This window comes from Giraffa tippelskirchi, chromosome 6 (assembly GCF_054371585.1).
Source record: "Giraffa tippelskirchi isolate mGirTip1 chromosome 6, T2T-mGirTip1v1.2.pri, whole genome shotgun sequence".
Taxonomy (NCBI): Eukaryota; Metazoa; Chordata; class Mammalia; order Artiodactyla; family Giraffidae; genus Giraffa; species Giraffa tippelskirchi.
The window spans coordinates 92,975,572-92,994,289 of record NC_137280.1 but is presented as its reverse complement, the minus strand read 5'-3'; the positions used below and the strand labels follow the sequence as shown (position 1 = coordinate 92,994,289).

Here is an 18,718-nt window from a genome sequence, read left to right as displayed (position 1 = left end):
TTGCACGTGGGTACTCCGGGTGCTCAGAGGATATGGGAGGGGCTGTATGGGATCTGTCACAGGTACAAATGCTTGAGTGGGATGTCTTAGCCATATGACATACATGCAAGTGGTCCTCCAGAAAGACTGCCTACTTTACATTCCCATTGGTAGTTCATGAGTTTCCCCATGTGCATACCTATCCAGATTTTTAAACAATTGTGGTAACGTACACACACATAACAAAGAATCTGCCATCCTAACCATTTTTAAGGGAACAGCTCACAGCATTAAGGGCTTCCCTGGTGGCTCAGAAGGTAAAGAATCTGCCTGCAATGCAGATTGATCCCTGCAATGCAGGTTTGATCCCTGGGTCAGGAAGATCCTCTGGAGAAGGAAATGGCAACCCAGTCCAATCTTTTTGTCTGGAGAATCCCATGGACAAGAGGAGCCTGGAGGGCTACAGTCCTTGGGGTCCCCAAAGAGTCAGAAACGACTGAGCAACCAATACTCTCACTTCAGTGGCATTAAGTAATTTCACAGTGTTGGGCAACCATCCCCACCATCCATCTTCAGAACTTTTTTCATTTTGCAAAAACTGAAACTCTGTCCTCATGGAATATGAATTCACTATTCCTTTCCCCCAGCCCCTGGCACTCAGCATTATACCGTCCATCTCTATGAATCTGAATCCTCTGGGGACCTCACATAAGTGGATCACAGTGGCTGTATCATTTTACATTCCCACTAATGGTACACAAGTGTTCTTATTTCTCCATATTCTCACCAGTACTTGATTGTTTATAACCAGCTTTTAAGGTTTTGTGAGCCTGAGGTAGCTATCTATTGCTGTGTAACAAGCTGCCCCCAAACCTAGCTCCTTAAAACAACAAGAATTTACTGTCTGACAGTTTCTCAGGGCTTCCCTGTTGGCTCAGCAATAAAGAATCTACCTGCAATGCAGGAGACACAGGAGAAAAAGGGTTTGATCCCTGGGTTGGGAAGATCCCCAGAAGAAGAAATGGTCACCCACTCCAGTATTCTTGCCTGGGAAATCCTATGGACAGAGAAGCCTGGTGGGCTATAGTCCATAGGGTCACAAAGAGTCAGACTCAATTGAGGAACTTGAGCACACATGCAGTTTCTCAGGGTCAGGAATCAGTCAGAGTGGCTACAATGAGTGGTTCAAAAGTTTCCCTTCCCTGGACCCCAACAACCACTGAGTTGCTTTCTGTCACTGTCTATAGATTAGCTTGCATTTTCCAGAGGTTGTATGAATGGGACCACGCAGGGCATTCTCAAGTTCTCTGTATGAACAAATGTGATGGGGATGAGGTTGGGCAGAGGGAGCTGGTTCTTTGAAATGGGATAGTGGGTAGTGAGAGTCTGGAGAGATTGGGCTTGGGAGCAGAGAGCCCAGTGTTTCTGTGGGGTCGATGTGGTCTTTTAATTTTTAATTAATTGGTTTGGCTGCACTGGGTCTCAGTTGCAGCACACAGGATCTTCAGTCTGTGTTGCGACATGTGGGATCTTTAGTTGCAGCAGGTGAACTCTTAGTTGCAACATGTGGGGTCTAGTTCCCTGTGTTGGGAGGGTAGACATTGGACCACCAGGGAAGTCCCCAATGTGGTTTTGAGTATAAGTGGAGGTGCAGGAGGGCACCTGGCACTATCCCCCAGCTCAGGGAGGCTGAAGATGGCCATCTCCCTCTTCATGCTCCTATCCCCTCCATGCCACAATCCTCTATCAAGGTACTCCAGATGGCCCCTGCACCAGTTGGCAAGTCACCAAAATGATACCCCTACTCCCTCAGGCTGGGCTGGGAAACCTTGAACGGGATTTCTTCAGCTCCTTCATGCACCGGTTTTGACACCTCCAGCCCCCCCACCCCAATAATCTCATCTCCCCAAAGCCTGGCTCTATCCAGAAGCCTTTGCTGACTTGACTTTATGTGACCTGGGAGGGTGTGGAGAGTGGGGGGTGCGCTGCCCTGTAGAAGGTTGGGTCACCTCTCACCAGCCTCGGTCTCTCTCTCCCCCTCATTCTTCTTTCCTCTCTTCCCCCAAATCGAGGTCTACCCCTACTTTCCCAGGGCTTCATTCTCCCACCAGTCCCCCCAGCTCAACGAGATAGGAGGTTTCCTGGGTTCTGTGAAAAAGCTTTGGGTAAAAGAGAGGTGGAAGCCCCAGGAAACCTGGGTCCAGGGACAGCCTCTGCGGTCGCGAAGGCGAAGACAGGGCCAGGGATATCCAGAGGCGGGATTGGCGAACTGGGCACGAGGCGCGATGGTCCCGCCCCCTGGTTGCCAGGGCTCAGCCTATCCGCAGTCAGGTGGGCCTCGGGTCTCCAGGTGGTCGGGTGGGGGCCTGGGCAGGTGTGTGTGGCAGCGGGTGGTGAAGAAGGGGGTGAGACTGGATCGGAGACCCCAAGGGGTTACCCCCTCCCCAAAGCCCCTCCGGTTGGGTGTCCGAGGTCTTCAGGCGCAGCCGCAGAGAAGCCGCCTCTGCCTCCCACGCGCTTCCCCCTCCCCACTCAATTCCGCGCGCTCCCGCCTGCGCCTTCCCGGTCTGCATCCAGCGCACGCGCCCCCTTCTCCCCCGCCCGCCGCCAAGGGCCGGGTCCGCCTCACGGCGCCGCCGCCCGCCGCCCCCTCCCCTCGCCTGCCCTCTGCTTGCCGCAGCCACCGCCGCGGCGCTCCCACCCGGCCCCACCCCAGACGACCCAGCGTGGAGCGGAGGGAGACCGAAGCCCGAGGTGAGCAGTGGCGCGAGCAGGTGGAAGGGCGGCGCGGATCAGGGCCCAGCTGGCGCAGGGGGACGGGCTCGGAACGCGGCTCTTTGTCTCCCAAGCCCGTGCGCGGGCAGCCGGGACCGCTCCTCCTCCCGGCAGGTGCCGGCATCTCTCCCAGAGGCCCGGGACTGCTCTGGGGAGCTGGCGAGGGGACATGGACGTGTGCTCATCCCTTCATCTGGAACCTGTGTCAGCCCCCTGGGCCGATGCTGGTGGTCAAGGCCCTGAGAGGGCGAGGGGTAGGTGGGTTGATCTCTGGTCCTGACAGGGAGCAGAGGCAGACGTGGCCTGGAGGAAAGGCGATAAGGACGAGACTTGGAGACCACCGTGAGCAGCTGCGCTGGTGTGTGGTGGGTGGGTGGAAGGAAGTGGATCCGAGCAGAGGTTTTGGGCGCCCATGGGTGGTGACGCAGGAGAAGGGGTAGAGAGGTGCCAGGACCCAGAGCCTTGCAGGCAGCATAGCGGTCCAGGACCTGGGATGCTGATTAATCTGTTTCTTCGTCAGGTGCTGGATGGACAAGAGGGACAAGTCCAGGGCAGCGGCCGCCGGTCGCCCGCCCGCTTCTCGCCCTCCCGGCCTTCCGATCCCCAAGCCCTCAGGGTCTCCACGACCCCCTCCTCCAGTAACCAGCGCGGCTCTCCGAGTTCTGGGAGCAGCAGCAGCTGCAGGGCGAGGGCCCCTGGCAGAGCGAACCGGGGGCATCCGGGGAGCTGCTCTCCCGGAGGTTACGCCCCAGGTGGGACCAACGCGGAGCGCTGGGACGGGACCCCGGAGCCCAGGTACTTCAGCCTCTTTCCCTGATTCTGACCCCATTTTGCCTCCCCTCCTCTGAGGCACCAGCCTCCCCTTGATTTCTGGGGCACCTGCGTTGACTCGGCCTTCTCCCCACAGCCTCCAGGCCCCAAGCGGCTGGGAGAGGGGAGCGGGCGCCTGCCAGGACCCCAGGCTCAGGCTGTATCTCTAGCCCCGGGCATGCCAGCGCGCCCACCAGGTAACACACCCGCCCCCACCCACCCCCCCAGTCCCTTAGGCAAGGGTTAGTGTCTCCATCTGGAAGCCTTTAATTAAAGTGTGTGGGAGCACTTGCTGATCACTGGGCGCTAATTGGTGAAAGCTGTTATTGGCTGGCAGAGAGCATATGCCCCATTTTACAGATGGGGAAATGTAGACTTGGGAGAGGAAACAGGAGCTGGAGCTCTGCCCTGATCACAGCCCCTCCTGCCCCCAGACCAGGCCCTCTTGGGAAGAAGGGGCTCTGTCCCCCAGCTGAGGAAACTGCGACCAGAGGAAAAGCCACAGATTCACCCAGAAGGAGCACCCTGAGTACTGGGGCACGGAGAGGTATGTGACCTGTTGTAGGAACCGGCGGGGTTCCTGCGCTGTGAAGTATTGGTGACCTTCGGCCTTCTGTTTTGTCCCCAGACTCTTCTGGGTCCACCCCAGCCATCCCCTCCCCGGTCAATTCCCGTCGGCCCCGGGCTGCGGGCGCTGAGGTGGGTGTCCCCCGGGCAGCTCCAAGTGCCCGGCTCCGGCCACCGACGAATGAGGCTTCCAGGAAATCAATGAGCAGCGCCCCAGAGCGCAGCGCGGCGGAGCCGAGCCCTGTCGCCAGGAGGCGACCCAGCGCCTGCGGGAGCCTCCAGAGGCCAACCTCGCGCCCCCCAGGCTCTAGCGTCACCCCTCTATCCTCCCCAGTCCGTTCTGGAGCCTCCCCGGCTGGAACACCCCGGGCTCTTGCTGTTCAGCCCAAGTCGAAAGGACTGCAGACTCTTCGCGCCCCGCAGGCCACATCCCCCAGGAAGGGTGCAGCCCCAGTGAAGGGTCTTTCTCCTCCTCTGGCCACATCCTCTCTACCTTGTCCTACCGCACCGCCTCCGCGTGTCGCAGCCACTCCCTCTCGGGACGCGCTCCCTCCTTCTCCACCGACCACGCCCCCTTCCCAGGCCCTCAGCCGGTCTTTGATCACGCCCCATTCACTAGCCCCTCCCTCTCCTTCGGCTCCACCCTCTCTGCTGACCCTCCCCTCTCCACCGCCCACACCTCCTTTGCAGGCTCCACCCACACACCTGGGTACATCCTTTCCGGAGGGGTCCGCCTCTCCCTTGGCCGTGGCCCCTCTTCTGGCATCAGCCCCTCCATCAGTTTCACCAGCTCTGCATAGTGTACCCCCCATCGAGGTGTCTTTGACTTTATCTCCTTTTCCAGCTCTCCCCTCTCCCTTAGCCACACCGCCTCCGGCAGGTCCTCTACCACCAGCCGCTGCCCCTCTACAAGCCCCTCTGTCTCAAGCAGCATCTGTGAGGAACCTGCCCTCTCCCCTAGCCACACCCCCTCCTCAGGCTCCTTCCGCTCTGGCCACGCCCCCTCCACAGGCCGGTCCTCTGTCTCCACCTCTTCAGGCCACGCCTTATACACTGGACACGCCTCCCACACCCCCTCCACAGGCCTCACCCTCTCAGACCCCACTCTCTCTGCAGGGTCCTCCCCGTTCAGAGTCTCCCTCTCTCCTGGTCAGGCCTCTGCTACAGACTCCACCTCCTCTGGCTACTTTTCCTCTACAGGCCGCTCCTATACAGGCCCCATCTCTAGCCTCACCACCTCTGCGGGCGACCCCTCCTCCGCTGGCCGTGCCTCATCCGCACGCTCCACCTTCTCTGACCACGCCCCCTCTACAGACCACGCCCCCTCCCCAGAGCCTGCCTCCTCTGCTGGCTCCACCTTCTCTGGCCTCGCCTCCTCTTCAGGCCCCCCCTTCTCCCTCTGCTTCACCCCCTCTGCAAGACTCTCCCTCTCCCCTGGCCCCACCCCCTCCGCGGGCTCTACCTTCTCTGAGCACGCCCCCTTTACAGGCTACGCCCCCTTTACAGGCTACGCCCCCTTTACAGGCTACGCCCCCTCCGGAGAGCCTGCCTCCTCTGCAGGCTCCACCTTCTCTGGCCTTGCCCCCTCTTCAGGCCCTTCCTTCTTCCCCTGCTTCACCCCCTCTGCAAGACTCTCCCTCTCCCTTGGCCACACCCCCTCCGCGCGATCCGCCTTCTTTGAGCACGCCCCCTTTTCAGGCCTCTCCTCCTCCTCAGAGCCTGCCTCTGCAGGCTCCACCTTCTCTGGCCTCGCTCCCTCTGCAGGCGGGTCCCTCTCCCTCTGCTTCACCCCCTCTGCAAGACCCTCCCTCTCCTCTAATCACGCCCCCACCGCGTGCTCCACCTTCCCTGGCCTTGCCAACTTTGCAGACCCCTCCCTCCCCCCCTGCCTCACCTCCTCTGCAGGCCCCACGCCGCCCTCCAACCCCGGGTCCCGATGCCCCCATCTCGGGCCCACGGCTGACCCTAGCGCTGGCCCCAGGCCCACCGCCGCCGCCGTCGCGCAGCCCGTCCAGTACGCTGAGTGGCCCGGACCTGGCGGGCCACAGCAGCAGCGCCACCAGCACGCCCGAGGAGCTGCGCGGCTACGACAGTGGGCCCGAGGGCGGCGCCGTAGCCTCTCCGCCTGCCGATGCCGAGCTCGCCGCCTGCCACCCGGCAGCTTGGAGCAGAGGTTCCGCTCCGCCTCTGGCCATCCGCAGCACCCCAGGTAAGCAGTCCTCCGGACTCTGCAGAGCAGTAGAAGGGGCGAGATCTGGCATGTGAGAGGGCGGGGTCGGAGGCGAGGCTCGCGGGCAGGACAGTTGGGTCTGAGGGCGGAGCTGAAGGGAGGGGCGGAGTCTCGTGGCGGGGGTGGGGCTTCCCGCTCTCTCCGGGCCTCCCGGTCCCTCTCCCCGCAGGAGCGCCCCTGCCTTGGTCTCCTGCATCCGGGTCGGGTTCTGCTGATGGCTTGTGCACCATCTACGAGGCTGAAGGTCCCGAGTCGGCGAGCCCCGCCACAGACGCGCTGGATCCCGGGCCCGGGCCCGGGCCCGGCATGGGCGATGGGAAGGCGGCGGCCGGAGCTGCGGCTGGTGCGGCCTCTCTTGGCGCGAAGCCGGCGCGCTTGGGAGAGCTGCCGCTGGGGGCGCTGCAGGCGAGCGTCGTGCAGCACCTGCTGAGCCGGACGCTGCTGCTAGCTGCGACCGAGGAGGCCGCGGGAGGCAGCGGTGGTCCAGGGGGCGCCGGGGGTGGCGGCAGCTCGGGGGGCGCCCGCACTGCGCTGAGCGACGCCGAACTGGGCCGCTGGGCCGAACTGTTGTCTCCGCTGGACGAGTCCCGCGCCAGCATCACCTCAGTCACTAGCTTCTCCCCGGATGATGTGGCTTCCCCTCAGGGTGACTGGACCGTAGTAGAGGTGGAGACCTTCCACTGAGTCCGACCCTGTCCCCGCCCGCCCACCCCACCCCTGCCTTAGGATTCGCCCCTCAGGTTACACCTCAAAGGTCTTAGATCTCCTTCTCCCTTCCTCCAGGAGTCCGGCTTCCCGTGGATTGGTCTCAGTCCCTTTAGAGCCCTAGAATTTTGGCTTGCCACCCAACCACACCTTTGGCCAAGGCCCTTGAGCCCCTCGTCTTTGGCCTAGAACGCGCTCCCGCACCCCTCGAGCCCCGTCCCACCCTCAGCCTAGGCTCTTCCCGGTGTCCAGTGTATTGTCTACGTCGCGCAGCCCGAGTTTGCAATAAAGCGGAGACTGAGGCCTGTTTACTTTCCCCTTCGCGGTCGCGGGCTGGGGGTCTCCTGGGGCGCATCCGACCGCAGGGCAGGGCGAGGTGCCAGGCCGGCAGTGCTGGCGGCTGGGCACAGCAGATTGTAGCTCTGGTTGAAGGCTTTCCCCAAAGTTCCTCCACTGAGGGTAGGAGCGTGCAAGGAGGGGCTGCAGTGGGATCAGGAAATGCTGAGAGTCCCCGTGGTCTAGTGCCGCGCCCCACCCGCGTGCGTGAATGTAGGCATACTTATGTCCGACTTCTCATGGAAATATCAAGTGCCGGAGGGGCCCAGGTGGGGCTGTGCAACCAAGTGAATGAATGAGGTGTGCCCGGTGTGGCCAGCTGACCAAGCTCTTCCCACACTCTGCCACGGGAGCAGGCACTCCTTGGGGGGTCGGGGAAGACACTTGGGGAGGGATTGCTTGATCTCAGGAGAGGGCGAAATCCACTTCCTGAGGTTCTTCCTCACAGTGTGCACCCCTTTACTTTCCACACCCTGGGGTGTCAGAGGGAGACAAGGGAGGCCTGAGATAGATGGCCATCTCGGGTCCCTCCAGGGCCTCCCAGGAGGGCACACTGCCCTCTGCTCAGCAAGGAGGCTGCAGTGCAAAAGGCAGGCCTGCAGCTGAGCCCTGGGCTTGGGAGGGGGAGTCACTGCCTCCTGGGCAGACAGCGCTGAGGGGCCTGCAGGGAAGGAGCAGCCTCTCTAAGGCTGATGGGAGATCTGGGCATCCTTCCATTGCCCACTCCTCTCCAGGTGCCCTCGCCATGCCCCTCTGTGCCTGCCTTTCATCCCAACTTAGGGTGTCCCCCCTAAGCCCTCTAGCTAGGCATCCTTGCCTGTGCACCAGGGTCGAGTGTCCTCACCAGAGCCAACCACTGCCTTTGTCTCCTCGATTCAGAATTCTTTGCACTTCCTCCCACAGTCCAGTCATTCTGACTCTAGCTCCTTTAAGCCACAGCCTAGGCCCTCCTTCTTCCCAAGTACCCGTGCAGGAAATGGACCCCCTAGGCCTTTCTTCCCCAAGGGTATCCTGCATTACACCCAAAATGATGGCCGCCCGAGAGGAACCACAATCCTCAGGACAGGTAGAAGGACAGAGACCCCATGTGGGGCTCTCTCTCTGCCCATAGACCCAGTCCCTGAAGCCGGGTTCCTGCTGGTCCCCACCCCAGAAGCAACTGCCTCCCAACCTAAGATCTGAAAAGAAATTGGCCCAGTCTTGATGGGATACTGTCACCTCCATCCCTGAGAGCCAATCAGTTAAGGTGACAAACTACAGAGGTTCCTTTTCTAAGCTGGGCCCTGGTGAGAACCTGGGTGTCCTTGTTTCCAGATGCTGAGACAAGCCCGAGGGTAGGGGCTGACTCATGACATGCTGGATAGCTGAGGCCCCAAGGCCAGCCCTCGAGAGGGAGCAGGGCAGAGCCTCAGTTCTCCCAACTTCCTGCCCCATCCTGGGAGCTAACCAGCTGGAGTTAGTCGGTGGGAGCAGAAGAGGCAGGCAGCAACGGTCAAGGTCTCAGTGTTCAAACTGTGTGGTGGGGATGGTGATGGATCCACAGGAGCTGTGATGTGAGAGGGGCTCAGCTGTCCTGGTGCATGACAAGTGTCCTGCTCGCTGCTCCGCAGGTAGCATGCAGCAGAGCGGGGCACACTTTGTGGGTCCACACTGGGCGTAGATGACAGGACCAGGCTGGTATCTGGCTGGACCCAGTTAAATGTCTCCCCCAGGAAGTCTTCCTTGCTATCTCTGGATCTGACTCCCTGCGCTAGCTGGGACTACACCTCAGTTCTGTGGGCAACCCTTCAAAGGACCTGCCTCTGTGGGTCTTCTTTCCCCCGGGCAGTTCCCACTGCCTGGCTGTTTTGTCTCCGTGCTGACCCCTAAGACTGTAGTCCCTCTGATGGTGCCCCTCTCACCTAAGCCCTCCATGGCTCCCCAGTACCCTCAGTTCAAAGTGCAAAGTCTTTCTTCTCCTGACTTGAAAACCCCCTTCCCAATCTGGCCATGCCCACTTTCTCCTGTTCCTTCTTCACAGATCTCACGTGCCTCCTGCTGACCCCACCACATCTCACCCTTATGCTTCTGCCCTTGGAGATGCACCCACCCCCCACCTCCTCCAAGAAACCTTCCCTGATCTCCCTACACATTCATCTAGGCACTCGCCACTCTTAGCGCAGGCTTACCCCTCACCCCCACTCCAATGTCTGTCTCCTCCACTTGGGATCCCTCAGAACCAGGCTCAGAGCAGAAAACCCCGAAAGCCTTGGGAAGTACATGCCGAATGGAGGAAACTAGATCCTGAATCCTCCTGAGGCCCCAAGTCCAAGCCCCTTTATTCTCCTTGACTCTCAGGGGAGGCCCTGGTTGAATTGCCCTGGTGGGAAATCATGGCCCACTCTCCCCATGTCCAGAGCCATCCTCCTGAAAATGCCTGCTCTAAGGGTGCATCTGTAAGCCGGACGTCCCAGGTCCTTGGTGACCTGTTCCTCCAATACCAACCTATCTCTTCCTACCTCCACACTTAATGTTCACACGCACAGTGTGAACTTTGCTCTTCCACGCTGCACCCTATCCTGGGCAGCCTCTTTGGGCCCCTGCTGGCCTGCTGTGACCTGTGCCCCTGGTTCTCTTAGACAGTAGGAGGCTCACAAGGGCATAGACAGCCTCCTCCCTTCCCTGCTGCTTCACAAGGGGCCAGGGAATCCCAGGCCTGCCCCGCTCAGCACCCCTTGTCATGACTGTGTAAATACACTTTATTTTCCATCTTTCCCACCTGGGCGACATGTGGAGTGTGAACAGGCAGTGTGCAAAATGGTGGTGGGCAGTGCGGGGGGCATGTGGGTGAGCCTCTGGGATGCCCACCCTGGTCCCCAGGCTTTGTAACACTGAGTGGGCGACCAGGAAGGGGGGACTGAGCATGGGTCCCCACCCCAGGAAGTGCCAGGGGGACAGTTTGTGATGCTGTTCTAGGCTCCAGGAGCACCGAGAAGGTCAGCCCGGGGGTCATGAGGTCCCGAGGGGTCGGGCCTGGGGGCATTGTTGGACTTTGGCACCGTTCTTGGCTCTGACTCAGCAGAGACCACGGGACCACTGTGAGCAGGTCGGGGGTGGGGGTGGGCACTCAGCCAGGAGGCCTCCTCCCCTGGGGCTGGAGGGTGGGGCTAGGGATACAGAGAAGGAAGGGGATTAGAGGCTGGGGACCCCCTGGAGAGGAGGCTAGCCTGCATGGGGAGCCCCCCTCTCCCGTCACTGGCCAAGCTGGGGTGATGGGACTGCCACGGAGGAAGAGGTAGGGTGCTAGGGAGGGGGAGGTCTCTCCACTTCCTTACAGCTGTTCTGGCCCCCAGGAAGCAGGGACAGATACTGCACAGGCCCTGGATGGTTCCAGCTGGCCACTCACACCCTAGCAGCCCTGCACTCAGTAGGGGGGACTTTGGTTTCTGTTGCAGGGGCCACAATGCCTGCACCAGGCAGGGAAGCCCCACCTGGCCATCTGTCTCCAGAGGCCAAGGGTCCCCAGGGCCTTCATGGGTGGTAAAGTCTGGCCTACAGGGGCACCTTCCTCCTCAGGCCTGCCCCAGAGCCTGGGCCCTTACCGGCAGGGCCGCTCTTGTCCCAGGAGGCCGCGGGCTAGGAGGGGGAGCTTCCGTTGGTGCAGTCCTGGGACCCTTGAGTCCTTCTGGCCCTGGCTGTTACGAGGGGCAGACCTTCCAGGTAAATGGGCCGAGAGAGGAACAGACCAAGATGGGTAAACACTGCTGGGAAGGGTGGGCCTGCCAGGGCACTGTGAGGATCCCCAGCCTCCGGCCCTGCCCTCTGTGCTCGGCTGCGCGCTGGGCCTGGCCCTCTGGGTGGGTGAAACCGCCGAGGGCGCGGAGTCTATGAAGAGCTGGCGCCAACACAAGAGCGGGTCGCCGGCGGCCCCCCGGCTCTGAGCTCGCGGGGCACGGCCTCAGTTGTCCAGGCCCTGGCTGTAGGGCGCGGCCAGCTCGTCAGCGTCGCTGTCGGAGCTGCCTTCACTGTCCTTGGCTGGCCGCTCCAGCCGGCGGAAGAAGCGCGCGTCGCGCGGGGACAGCGGGTAGAGCGCGTCCTGCAGCGCGGCGCCCACGCCCACGCCCACACCGAGCAGCTCCTCGTCGGACGACGGCAGCGAGTCCTCGTCCAGGTGCCGCGCCAGGCCCAGCCCGTCGAAGGCCAGCGGGTCCTCAAAGGGCGGCGGGCCCTTCAGCAGCCGCACCTGGGGAGGGGGGTTGGGGTGGGGTGGGGTGGGACCCGCGCGCTGGAGGCGTGCATCGATGTTCCCATGGACAGAGTCCGGCCGCCCGGCCCCCCTCATCTCCCGCTCCCCGAAGCGCCGACGCCCGGCCCATCATTGGCCGCGGCCACCGGGGCTCTCACGCCCCTCCTGCGCTCACCTCGGCCTTCAGCTCCTCGATCTGGTCCTTGAGCTCGCGGATGTACTGCGACGAGTCCGAGTGGTTCAGCTGGCCCTGGATGCGGCCCTCCTCTCTCTGAGGGCGGGCCGTGCCAGTCAGCACCGGGTCCGGTCCCCGAGCCAGTCCGCGGCGCGCCCCCCCTCGCCTCACCGCTCACCTGGATCTCCAGCTCCGCGATGCGCTGCCGCATCTCGGCCACCGCCGCCATGCTGTCCGCCTCCCGCAGGCGCACGGCCATCACCTCCTCCTTGCTCTGGGGGCGGGGGTGGGGGAAAAGGGGTCAAGGGGCGCGGCAGGGATTAGGGGATGGGGGGAGTGGGGGTGCGGGCACCTTGCACTCGGCCTCCGCCTGCTTGCGGCGGCTCTCGCTGAGCTGCGTCTGCAGCCCCTTGTTCTGCGCCGCCAGGTACTGCAGCTTCTCCTGCAGCGCCGCGCGCTCGGCCTCCACACGGTTTAGCAGGTTGCGGTGGATGTGGTCCTGGGGGCGGATGGGCGGGGGTCACGGCCTTGCCGAGGGCCTGACCCCCGGGCGCCGGGTTCCCTCCCTGGGCCGGCCTCGGCCCACCTGCGTCTCGAGCTCCACCACGCGCTGCCGCAGCTCTCGGCCCTCGGCCAGCGCCTGGGCCTCGCGCAGCCGCACGCTCATCAGCTCGTCCTGCAGCTCACCCAGGACCAGCTTCCGCGGGGACTCCTTCCAGCGGCCACCGCGGGACAGGTGGGCCTGCGGGGAGAGGTCTGCGGTCGGCCTGCGCCGGGGGCCCCAAGTTCGCTTTGAGAGTCTGGAGCGAGGCCCGCCCTCACCTGCCAGGTGTCCGAGAGCTCCTGCAGCTGCAGCTTCAGCTCCCTCGCCGAGGCCACCGCCTCCCCCTCCCGAACCTTGAGCGCCTTCAGCTCCTCCTGAAGCCGAGCCACGTTGTTCTCGTCGGGCAGCGAGCTGTTCCTCTGCGGGGAGAGGAGGGCTCAGAGCCCAGAAGAGCTGCGGCCACGTGGCCCTGCCAGCAGGCCTCACTCCCGGGCCCCTTCTCCTCTGGGCTTCACCGTTGGCGGCCAGGCTGGGAGAGGGTGCACCCTGGACGCCCGGATGCCCAGGGGAAGGAGGCCGAGGCCCCAGGGGAGGAGACCCTACCCTCGCAGCCCCAGCTGGAAATCCTGGTCTGTAAAGCCGCCTCTAGTAATAGCACCTGCTGTCTCGGGCGGCTGGTCCAGGGCAACCCCCACACCACACGTGATTGTTAATACTACCAGGAGGGCAGCGAGGCCAGGTGCTCCTCACCTGGGAATCTGAGATCCTTGCCCTCCCAGCCCAGACCTGGCCCAGCAGAAGCTGAGCAGATGGCAGGTTTCGGCACTGTCTCTCTGGGGACAGAGGGCCGGCCTAGGCCCTATCCTGGCCTCCCAAGGGCTCAGTGATGAGAGATTTGTGCTCCAGCCTCTTGGACCAAAAGCCAACTTGCTGCAGGAGGTTCTCTCTGCCCCTTGTCTGGGAGTTGAGGGGAGGGTGGTGGAACTTCTGGGCCCACATTTCCCTCTGATGTAGAGAGGAGAGGGGAAGGCCCAGTCTGGGTGGTGGGTCTGTTAGGGACTGTGAGGGCGATGGCCCCATGCAAGGCTTTGGCGGAGACACCCCATCTAGGACACCCCAAACTGCAGCTTGAGGCTGGTGGGGCGTGGCTTCCACTAGTGGGTGAGTGCTGCCCTCTGGTGGCCAGGGCATTTCCCTTCTGGCCGCTCGGGGGAATTGAGACAATAACCAGGGTGGAAGGAACTGGGAAGGGACCAAGAGGCCAGGCACTCCCTGCAGGGCTGCAGGTGGGAGAAGGTGGCCCCCTGGGTGGTGGGGCTGTGGAGGGGAGCAGCCTTGATGGGCCTGCGCCTGCCCTCCCCCCTGGAGCTCAGGGCCTGAGGAGGACATACACAGGCAGGATGGGCTGTCCAGGGGGCCCGTGACAGCCACTGTGCTGCTGGCCTGGTGCCTGGCATATGAGGGCAGGCGTGCCTCTCCTGGAGTCGTGCTGGTGTGTGTGTGTGTGTGTGTGTGTGTGTGTGTGTGTGTGTGTGTCTCCTGGAGTCATGCTGGTGTGTGTGTGTGTGTGTGTGTGTGTGTGTGTGTGTGTGTGTGTGTGTGTGTCTCCTGGAGTCGTGCTGGTGTGTGTGTGTGTGTCTCCTGGAGTCGTGCTGGTGTGTGTGTGTGTGTGTGTGTGTGCCTCCAGGGCTTGAGTGGTACATACCTTGCTGTGGAGACTATGGGGGAGGAGGCAGGGGAGGGGCTCTGACTCCAGGGCCTGGCCCTCAGGTCCCTGGGGCTGCCCCTTCTCCTTGGCGAGGGCCTGGTTGTCACCTCCCAGGGGCGCCCTCACTGCCCCATCTCCAGAGTGCCCCTGGCAGCTGCCCAGTCGCACCTTCTCCATGTCCAGAACCTTGTCCTGCATCTCCCGAAGGGCCCCCAGGGTCTCAGTCTCCCGAAGCCGTGACTGCTCCAGCTCCGTCTCCAGGTGGGCCACAAAGTCCTCGGTGAGGCGTGGGTTATCCTGGGGGCAGGCAGAGGGCTGTGCTGGGTGACAGTCTGCGGCCGGAGGTGGGCAGCTTTACTGTCAGCCAGGTGAGGGCCCAGGCCTGGTCCCACCTCCTCCACCCCCAGGGCCAGGAAGGGGGCCTTAGGTTGGGGGTAGAGAGGGGGCAAGGAGAAAGCCCAGATCCCCTGGAGGGGCAGACCACCACGGGGGCCCTGATGCTTTGTCTTGGGGTCCTGGGGACACCACACATGGCCTCAGGAGGCCCCCTGAAGGACACCAATGCCTGGTTCACAGGATCATTGGGGTGAGTATGCAGAGTGAGTTCTCTGGGCGCTGCTTCCTGCTGTGTGGTCTGTGGCCTGACCACACTGTGGGGATTTTGAGGGGCAGATGGGGAAAGAGTTGGCTGAGACCACTTTCTTGGTCGGTGTCCAGGGGCTTCTCAGAGGTACCTGGGGGCCCCAGGGGTGATGGGTGGGCCCCATACAGAAGACCTCAACAGTGAGGGAGGAAGCCCCTAGGGTCAGAGCACAGCCTGCATCTTGGTGCCTGGGTGGCCTGGCAGGGCAGTTCTCTGGCAAGTTGCTCCAGCCACCCTGCTCCTCAGCTGCCCCACCGCCCACTTCCCACTGACCAGATCTTCTTTATGGGGCCCTCCTGCCTAACTGCCCAGGTCTGCTCGCTACCCTTGACCACTGGGGGTCTCTAAAGTCCAGGGGTGTGGGTGGCTCTCTCTCAGCCCAGATGGGCTCTGGGCCCCGTGGCAGCTCTGTCCGGCTGCATCTCTTCCAGGGGCCCCACCGGCATCTCCCACACTCCCTCCCTGCCTCCCTCTTCCTTGCAGTGACCTCCCTGGCTCACCCAGCTCTGCAGAAGGCCTAAGGGCGGGAGCCCAGAGGGGGCAGGTGAATGTCTCTCCAATTGGCCTGACAGAGGGCATTGTGCCATGGGTAGGGTTAGCCCAGCCTCAGCTTCCCCACTGGCCTGGCTGGTTCAGAGCCAGGTAGGGCTACAGCACTTGAACTTGGGTGGAAGGTGGATGCAGGTAAGCAATAGTGAAGTTCTGCCCCTCCGTCCCCAGGAGCAGAGGATCAACACGTAGGGGAGGGGTTCTCTTCAGCCAATGACCATTCCTTCTCTTCATCGTTTCTCAGGCACCCTGTGGTTTCTCCACATCAGGGAGCCTCACCTCACTGCCAGGCCCTGCTGGTTCAGCCCTGGGGCGTGGGGAGCCGAAATCACCCTTCCCTGCCCCTCGGGGCCTGTGCTCAGGCATACTTGCTGAGTTTGGAGGCCACAGCTGCCAATGGGTTACCACATCAGGAAGGCAGCTGCTGGGTGTGGCTGGAGGAGAGTTCTGGAAGCCCTCTCTGGGAGAAGTGGACTCTGTCATGCTTCAGCCTATGGGCCCTCCACCACCCACCTGAGTTCATGACTCCACAACAGACTTGGGCTGCCCCCACCTCATCCCCAACCCATCAGCTCAGGCTGGCGGGCACAGACCAGACCCTCTTCTGAGGGCAAGGTGTTGAGCACTGGAGGGGGTTACCCTCCCTCGTCCCAGCTCCTATCATGCATGGCTGCCTACCCACCCCCTGAGGAAGCCCTGAAACAGCCCCCAGCCAAATGTATGATTAACCTCTCTACTCCCCAAAACTTTATTGCCTTTCCTGTGCCTCCCTTCTCTTGAGTTTCAAAGAAAATGGGGGGCTGAAACTGAGCAGGACCCCACGGGCCCTCCTGAGTACAAAAGCCCGTCCATGTCCCTGTTTCTTGTTTGTAGAAAAAGGTTGTAGTCTCCAAGGCCTCTGCTGAGTTCCAGAGAGCAGCCTCAGGCAGTAAATGATGAGGACCATAGAGTCCCAGGACGCCTAGGTCCTCCTGAAGGAGTAGAGATAACTACTTGACATGGGTCTTTGAGTTCTTCTGCAGAAACTAAGAGCCCCAGCCAGGTGGAGCATGGTGATTACACACTGACCACCAGCACCAGATCCCAGACTGGTTGTAGCCAGAGGGCTGATGATGACTGAGGTTCCCTAAACATCACCCTGCTTCCTCACCACCAATCAATCAGAAGAAGGTCCACGAGTTGACCCTGCATCCTAGGACCCTCTCCCCTGGCACTGTCCTAAAAAAAAACCCTGCCTAGGGGCTTCCCTGGGGGTCCAGTGGCTAAGACTCCACACTCCCAATGCAGGGGGCCCGGGTTTGATCCCTGGTTGGGGAACCAGATCCCACATTCCACAACTAGGAGTTCGCATGCTGCAACTAGAGATTCCACGTGCTGCAGTGAAGACGGAAGGTCCCGAGTGCCACAACCAAGACCTGATTCAGCCAGATAAATAAATGAAAATACTAAAAAATCTCCTGCCTAAAAGCCATTGGGGATTTTCTGGGTTCTTTTGAGCATGAGCTGCCCTTTCTTCTTGTTTGCAAAAGATGCTGTAGTTTCCTTCACCACAACCCGTGTTGGTAGCTGGTTTTGCTGCATGTCAGATGAGTGGACCTGGGTTTGGTTTGATAACAGCCCAACAGCCCTTCAGACCCTGGAGAGACATCAAGGCTCCCCCAAGGAATTACAGCTCTATCAGTGGAGGTCAGGGTCCCTGCAGGGACAGCTGGTTCTCAGGTGCCCTTGTGTTGGGGGAGGAGGGGAGGCTGACTGTCTTGCCCTCAGTGTGGTAATGTGGTAGGCCGGATGCCCCACTAGGGGGTGGGAAATAGAAACCACAGGATCCCCCCGGGTGTGGGGCTGGGGGAGATTCTGGGTCCCCTGTCCCCCAGGAAGGAACAGGAGGCCAGGGGCTGAGGCAGGGCTGACTGGGGCCAGGTGCCCCAGAGCTCTGCAGGCAGCCAGGCACAGGGCGTGGCCTGGCCCTGGGCCCTGCCCACCAGCCTGGTACCTGCTGCTCCTGCAGCTGCCGGATGGTGCTCTGTGCCTTCTGCAGGTCTTCGGCCGCCGAGCTGCACTGCTGCCGCACCACAGCCAGTTCCCGCTTGATGACGTAGTTCTCCTCCGCCTCCTGTGCGCGTGTCACCTGCCCCTGAGGACAGCGAGGACGGGGGTGCCGTGACTCTCTGCTCACATCCCCCGCTCTGCCTGGGGCCCGCCTGCGGGGAGGCCCAGAGAGGGAGGAGGCGGGGTGGGAGGAGGAGGACCTCCCACACTCAGAGCCTGGGATGGGGTGCCCCATGGGGCCTGGGGATGTCGGGGGGCAGGCAGGAACAGGAACCTGGAGGAACAGACCCACCCGGGACCCAGGCTCTGGCTTGCAGCCTCTGTCCCGGGTGAGGAGAAATAAGTGCTTGTCCACAGGGTGGATAGCACAGCAGAGGCCAGGCTCTGCCGGGGATGACAGGGATCTGGGGACAGCTGAGGGCCCAGAGGCTCAGGATGGGCTCCTGGGGGCCAGGTTGGGGGTACACCTCTCCCCCAACCTTCTTCAGTCCTGGGCCCCCGGACTTCCACCTGCCTAAGACTTCCCAGCCTCATCCCCTCAACCCCCAATTTAGGCCACCCATTCCAGGCTCAGGGCCACCAGGTAGTGGGGCAGAAGCTTCCAGAGAAAGCCATTCAAGATGAGGCAGCAGCAGAAGCAGGCGAGTGAGAGAAGAGGACAGGCCTTGCAGGTTGGAGCAGCGAAGAGCGTGAGGGGCCGTAAGGGGTCGGGGAGTGTGTGTGTGTATGTATGTGTGTGTGTGTGTGTGTGTTGGGGTGGCTCAGCCGTGCACACACCAACCAGGGCCTGTTGCTGATGTAGCCTCAGGGTCCCCATTCTTATCCCTACCAGTGTCCCCTGGAGGGAGGAAACCTGTGCATTGCGTGTATACTCACACGCGCCCACAGGCACCGGGCCTTCACACGCATGCCCCCTCCCCCAGAGGGAAGCCTCTGTCTCCTGGAGAAGCGGTCCCCAGCCGCCCCCATGCACAGCGCCAGGTCTGCCCCCTCCCCCCTCCTCCCCCGAGGGATGGCAGCGGCCAGGGCAGAGGCGTCTGCTGGTCATGTGTGGGCACCGGGAAGAAGTGGGAGAGGGAGAGGAAAAGCTACAGTACCTGTATTAACCTATCAGCCAGAGCAGCGCTCTCCTACCCGGCGGAGAGGTTCCGAGCGACAGGGGGAGGAGGCAGAGCGGAAGGCGCGGGGACAGGAGAGGGGAGACAGACAAGAACCACATGTCACTAACGCAGTGGGCTATCTCTAGAAGCGGGAGAGAGGAGTGAGACTGGAGAACCAGAGAACCAGCAGGAAGACCAAAGCCAGAGGGAGCTCTGTCCTGGGGAGGAGTCTGTGTGTGAGTGGGAGGGGGGGTTCAGGGTCACCCATGGGAGCTGCGGGGCTGAGGCCTCGCATGAGGAGGGTTATGGGGGAATCCCTGGGC

The 18,718-nt window shown here is 62.1% G+C and overlaps 2 protein-coding genes across 5 annotated transcripts in view; one reads left to right on the top strand and one right to left on the bottom strand.

Annotated features, from left to right (window-relative positions):
* Positions 1–950: 950 nt before the first annotated feature.
* PRR36 (proline rich 36) lies at positions 951–7,368 on the top strand. The gene is made up of 7 exons (XM_081498890.1): positions 951–3,112; positions 3,275–3,549; positions 3,662–3,761; positions 3,999–4,111; positions 4,193–6,340; positions 6,531–7,027; positions 7,145–7,368. The coding sequence occupies exons 1-7, from the start codon at positions 2,265–2,267 to the stop codon at positions 7,253–7,255; spliced, it is 4,092 nt and encodes a 1,363-aa protein (XP_081355016.1). The 5' UTR covers positions 951–2,264; the 3' UTR covers positions 7,256–7,368.
* Positions 7,369–10,122: 2,754 nt separating this feature from the next.
* EVI5L (ecotropic viral integration site 5 like) overlaps positions 10,123–18,718 on the bottom strand; it is a 32,645-nt gene continuing 24,049 nt past the window's right edge. For 2 of the 4 annotated variants that reach the window (XM_081499211.1, XM_081499212.1), the window contains exons 12-20: positions 18,393–18,425; positions 17,240–17,380; positions 14,223–14,351; positions 12,625–12,765; positions 12,389–12,544; positions 12,155–12,301; positions 11,981–12,076; positions 11,803–11,898; positions 10,123–11,624 (exon numbers count right to left, since the gene is read on the bottom strand). In XM_081499211.1, the coding sequence (XP_081355337.1) occupies positions 11,340–11,624; positions 11,803–11,898; positions 11,981–12,076; positions 12,155–12,301; positions 12,389–12,544; positions 12,625–12,765; positions 14,223–14,351; positions 17,240–17,380; positions 18,393–18,425 (1,224 nt within the window). In that variant the 3' untranslated portion in view covers positions 10,123–11,339. The remainder of the gene's footprint in view (positions 11,625–11,802; positions 11,899–11,980; positions 12,077–12,154; positions 12,302–12,388; positions 12,545–12,624; positions 12,766–14,222; positions 14,352–17,239; positions 17,381–18,392; positions 18,426–18,718) is intronic. The other 2 variants (XM_081499213.1, XM_081499214.1) reach the window with 1 other exon arrangement.

Coding starts and splice junctions, on each gene's coding strand:
- PRR36 (XM_081498890.1), top strand. CDS start 2,265: ATGGTCCCGCCCCCTGGTTGCCAGGGCTCAGCCTATCCGCAGTCAGGT. Junction 3,762..3,998: donor CATGCCAGCGCGCCCACCAG/GTAACACACCCG, acceptor TCCTGCCCCCAG/ACCAGGCCCTCTTGGGAAGA. Junction 4,112..4,192: donor GAGTACTGGGGCACGGAGAG/GTATGTGACCTG, acceptor TTTTGTCCCCAG/ACTCTTCTGGGTCCACCCCA.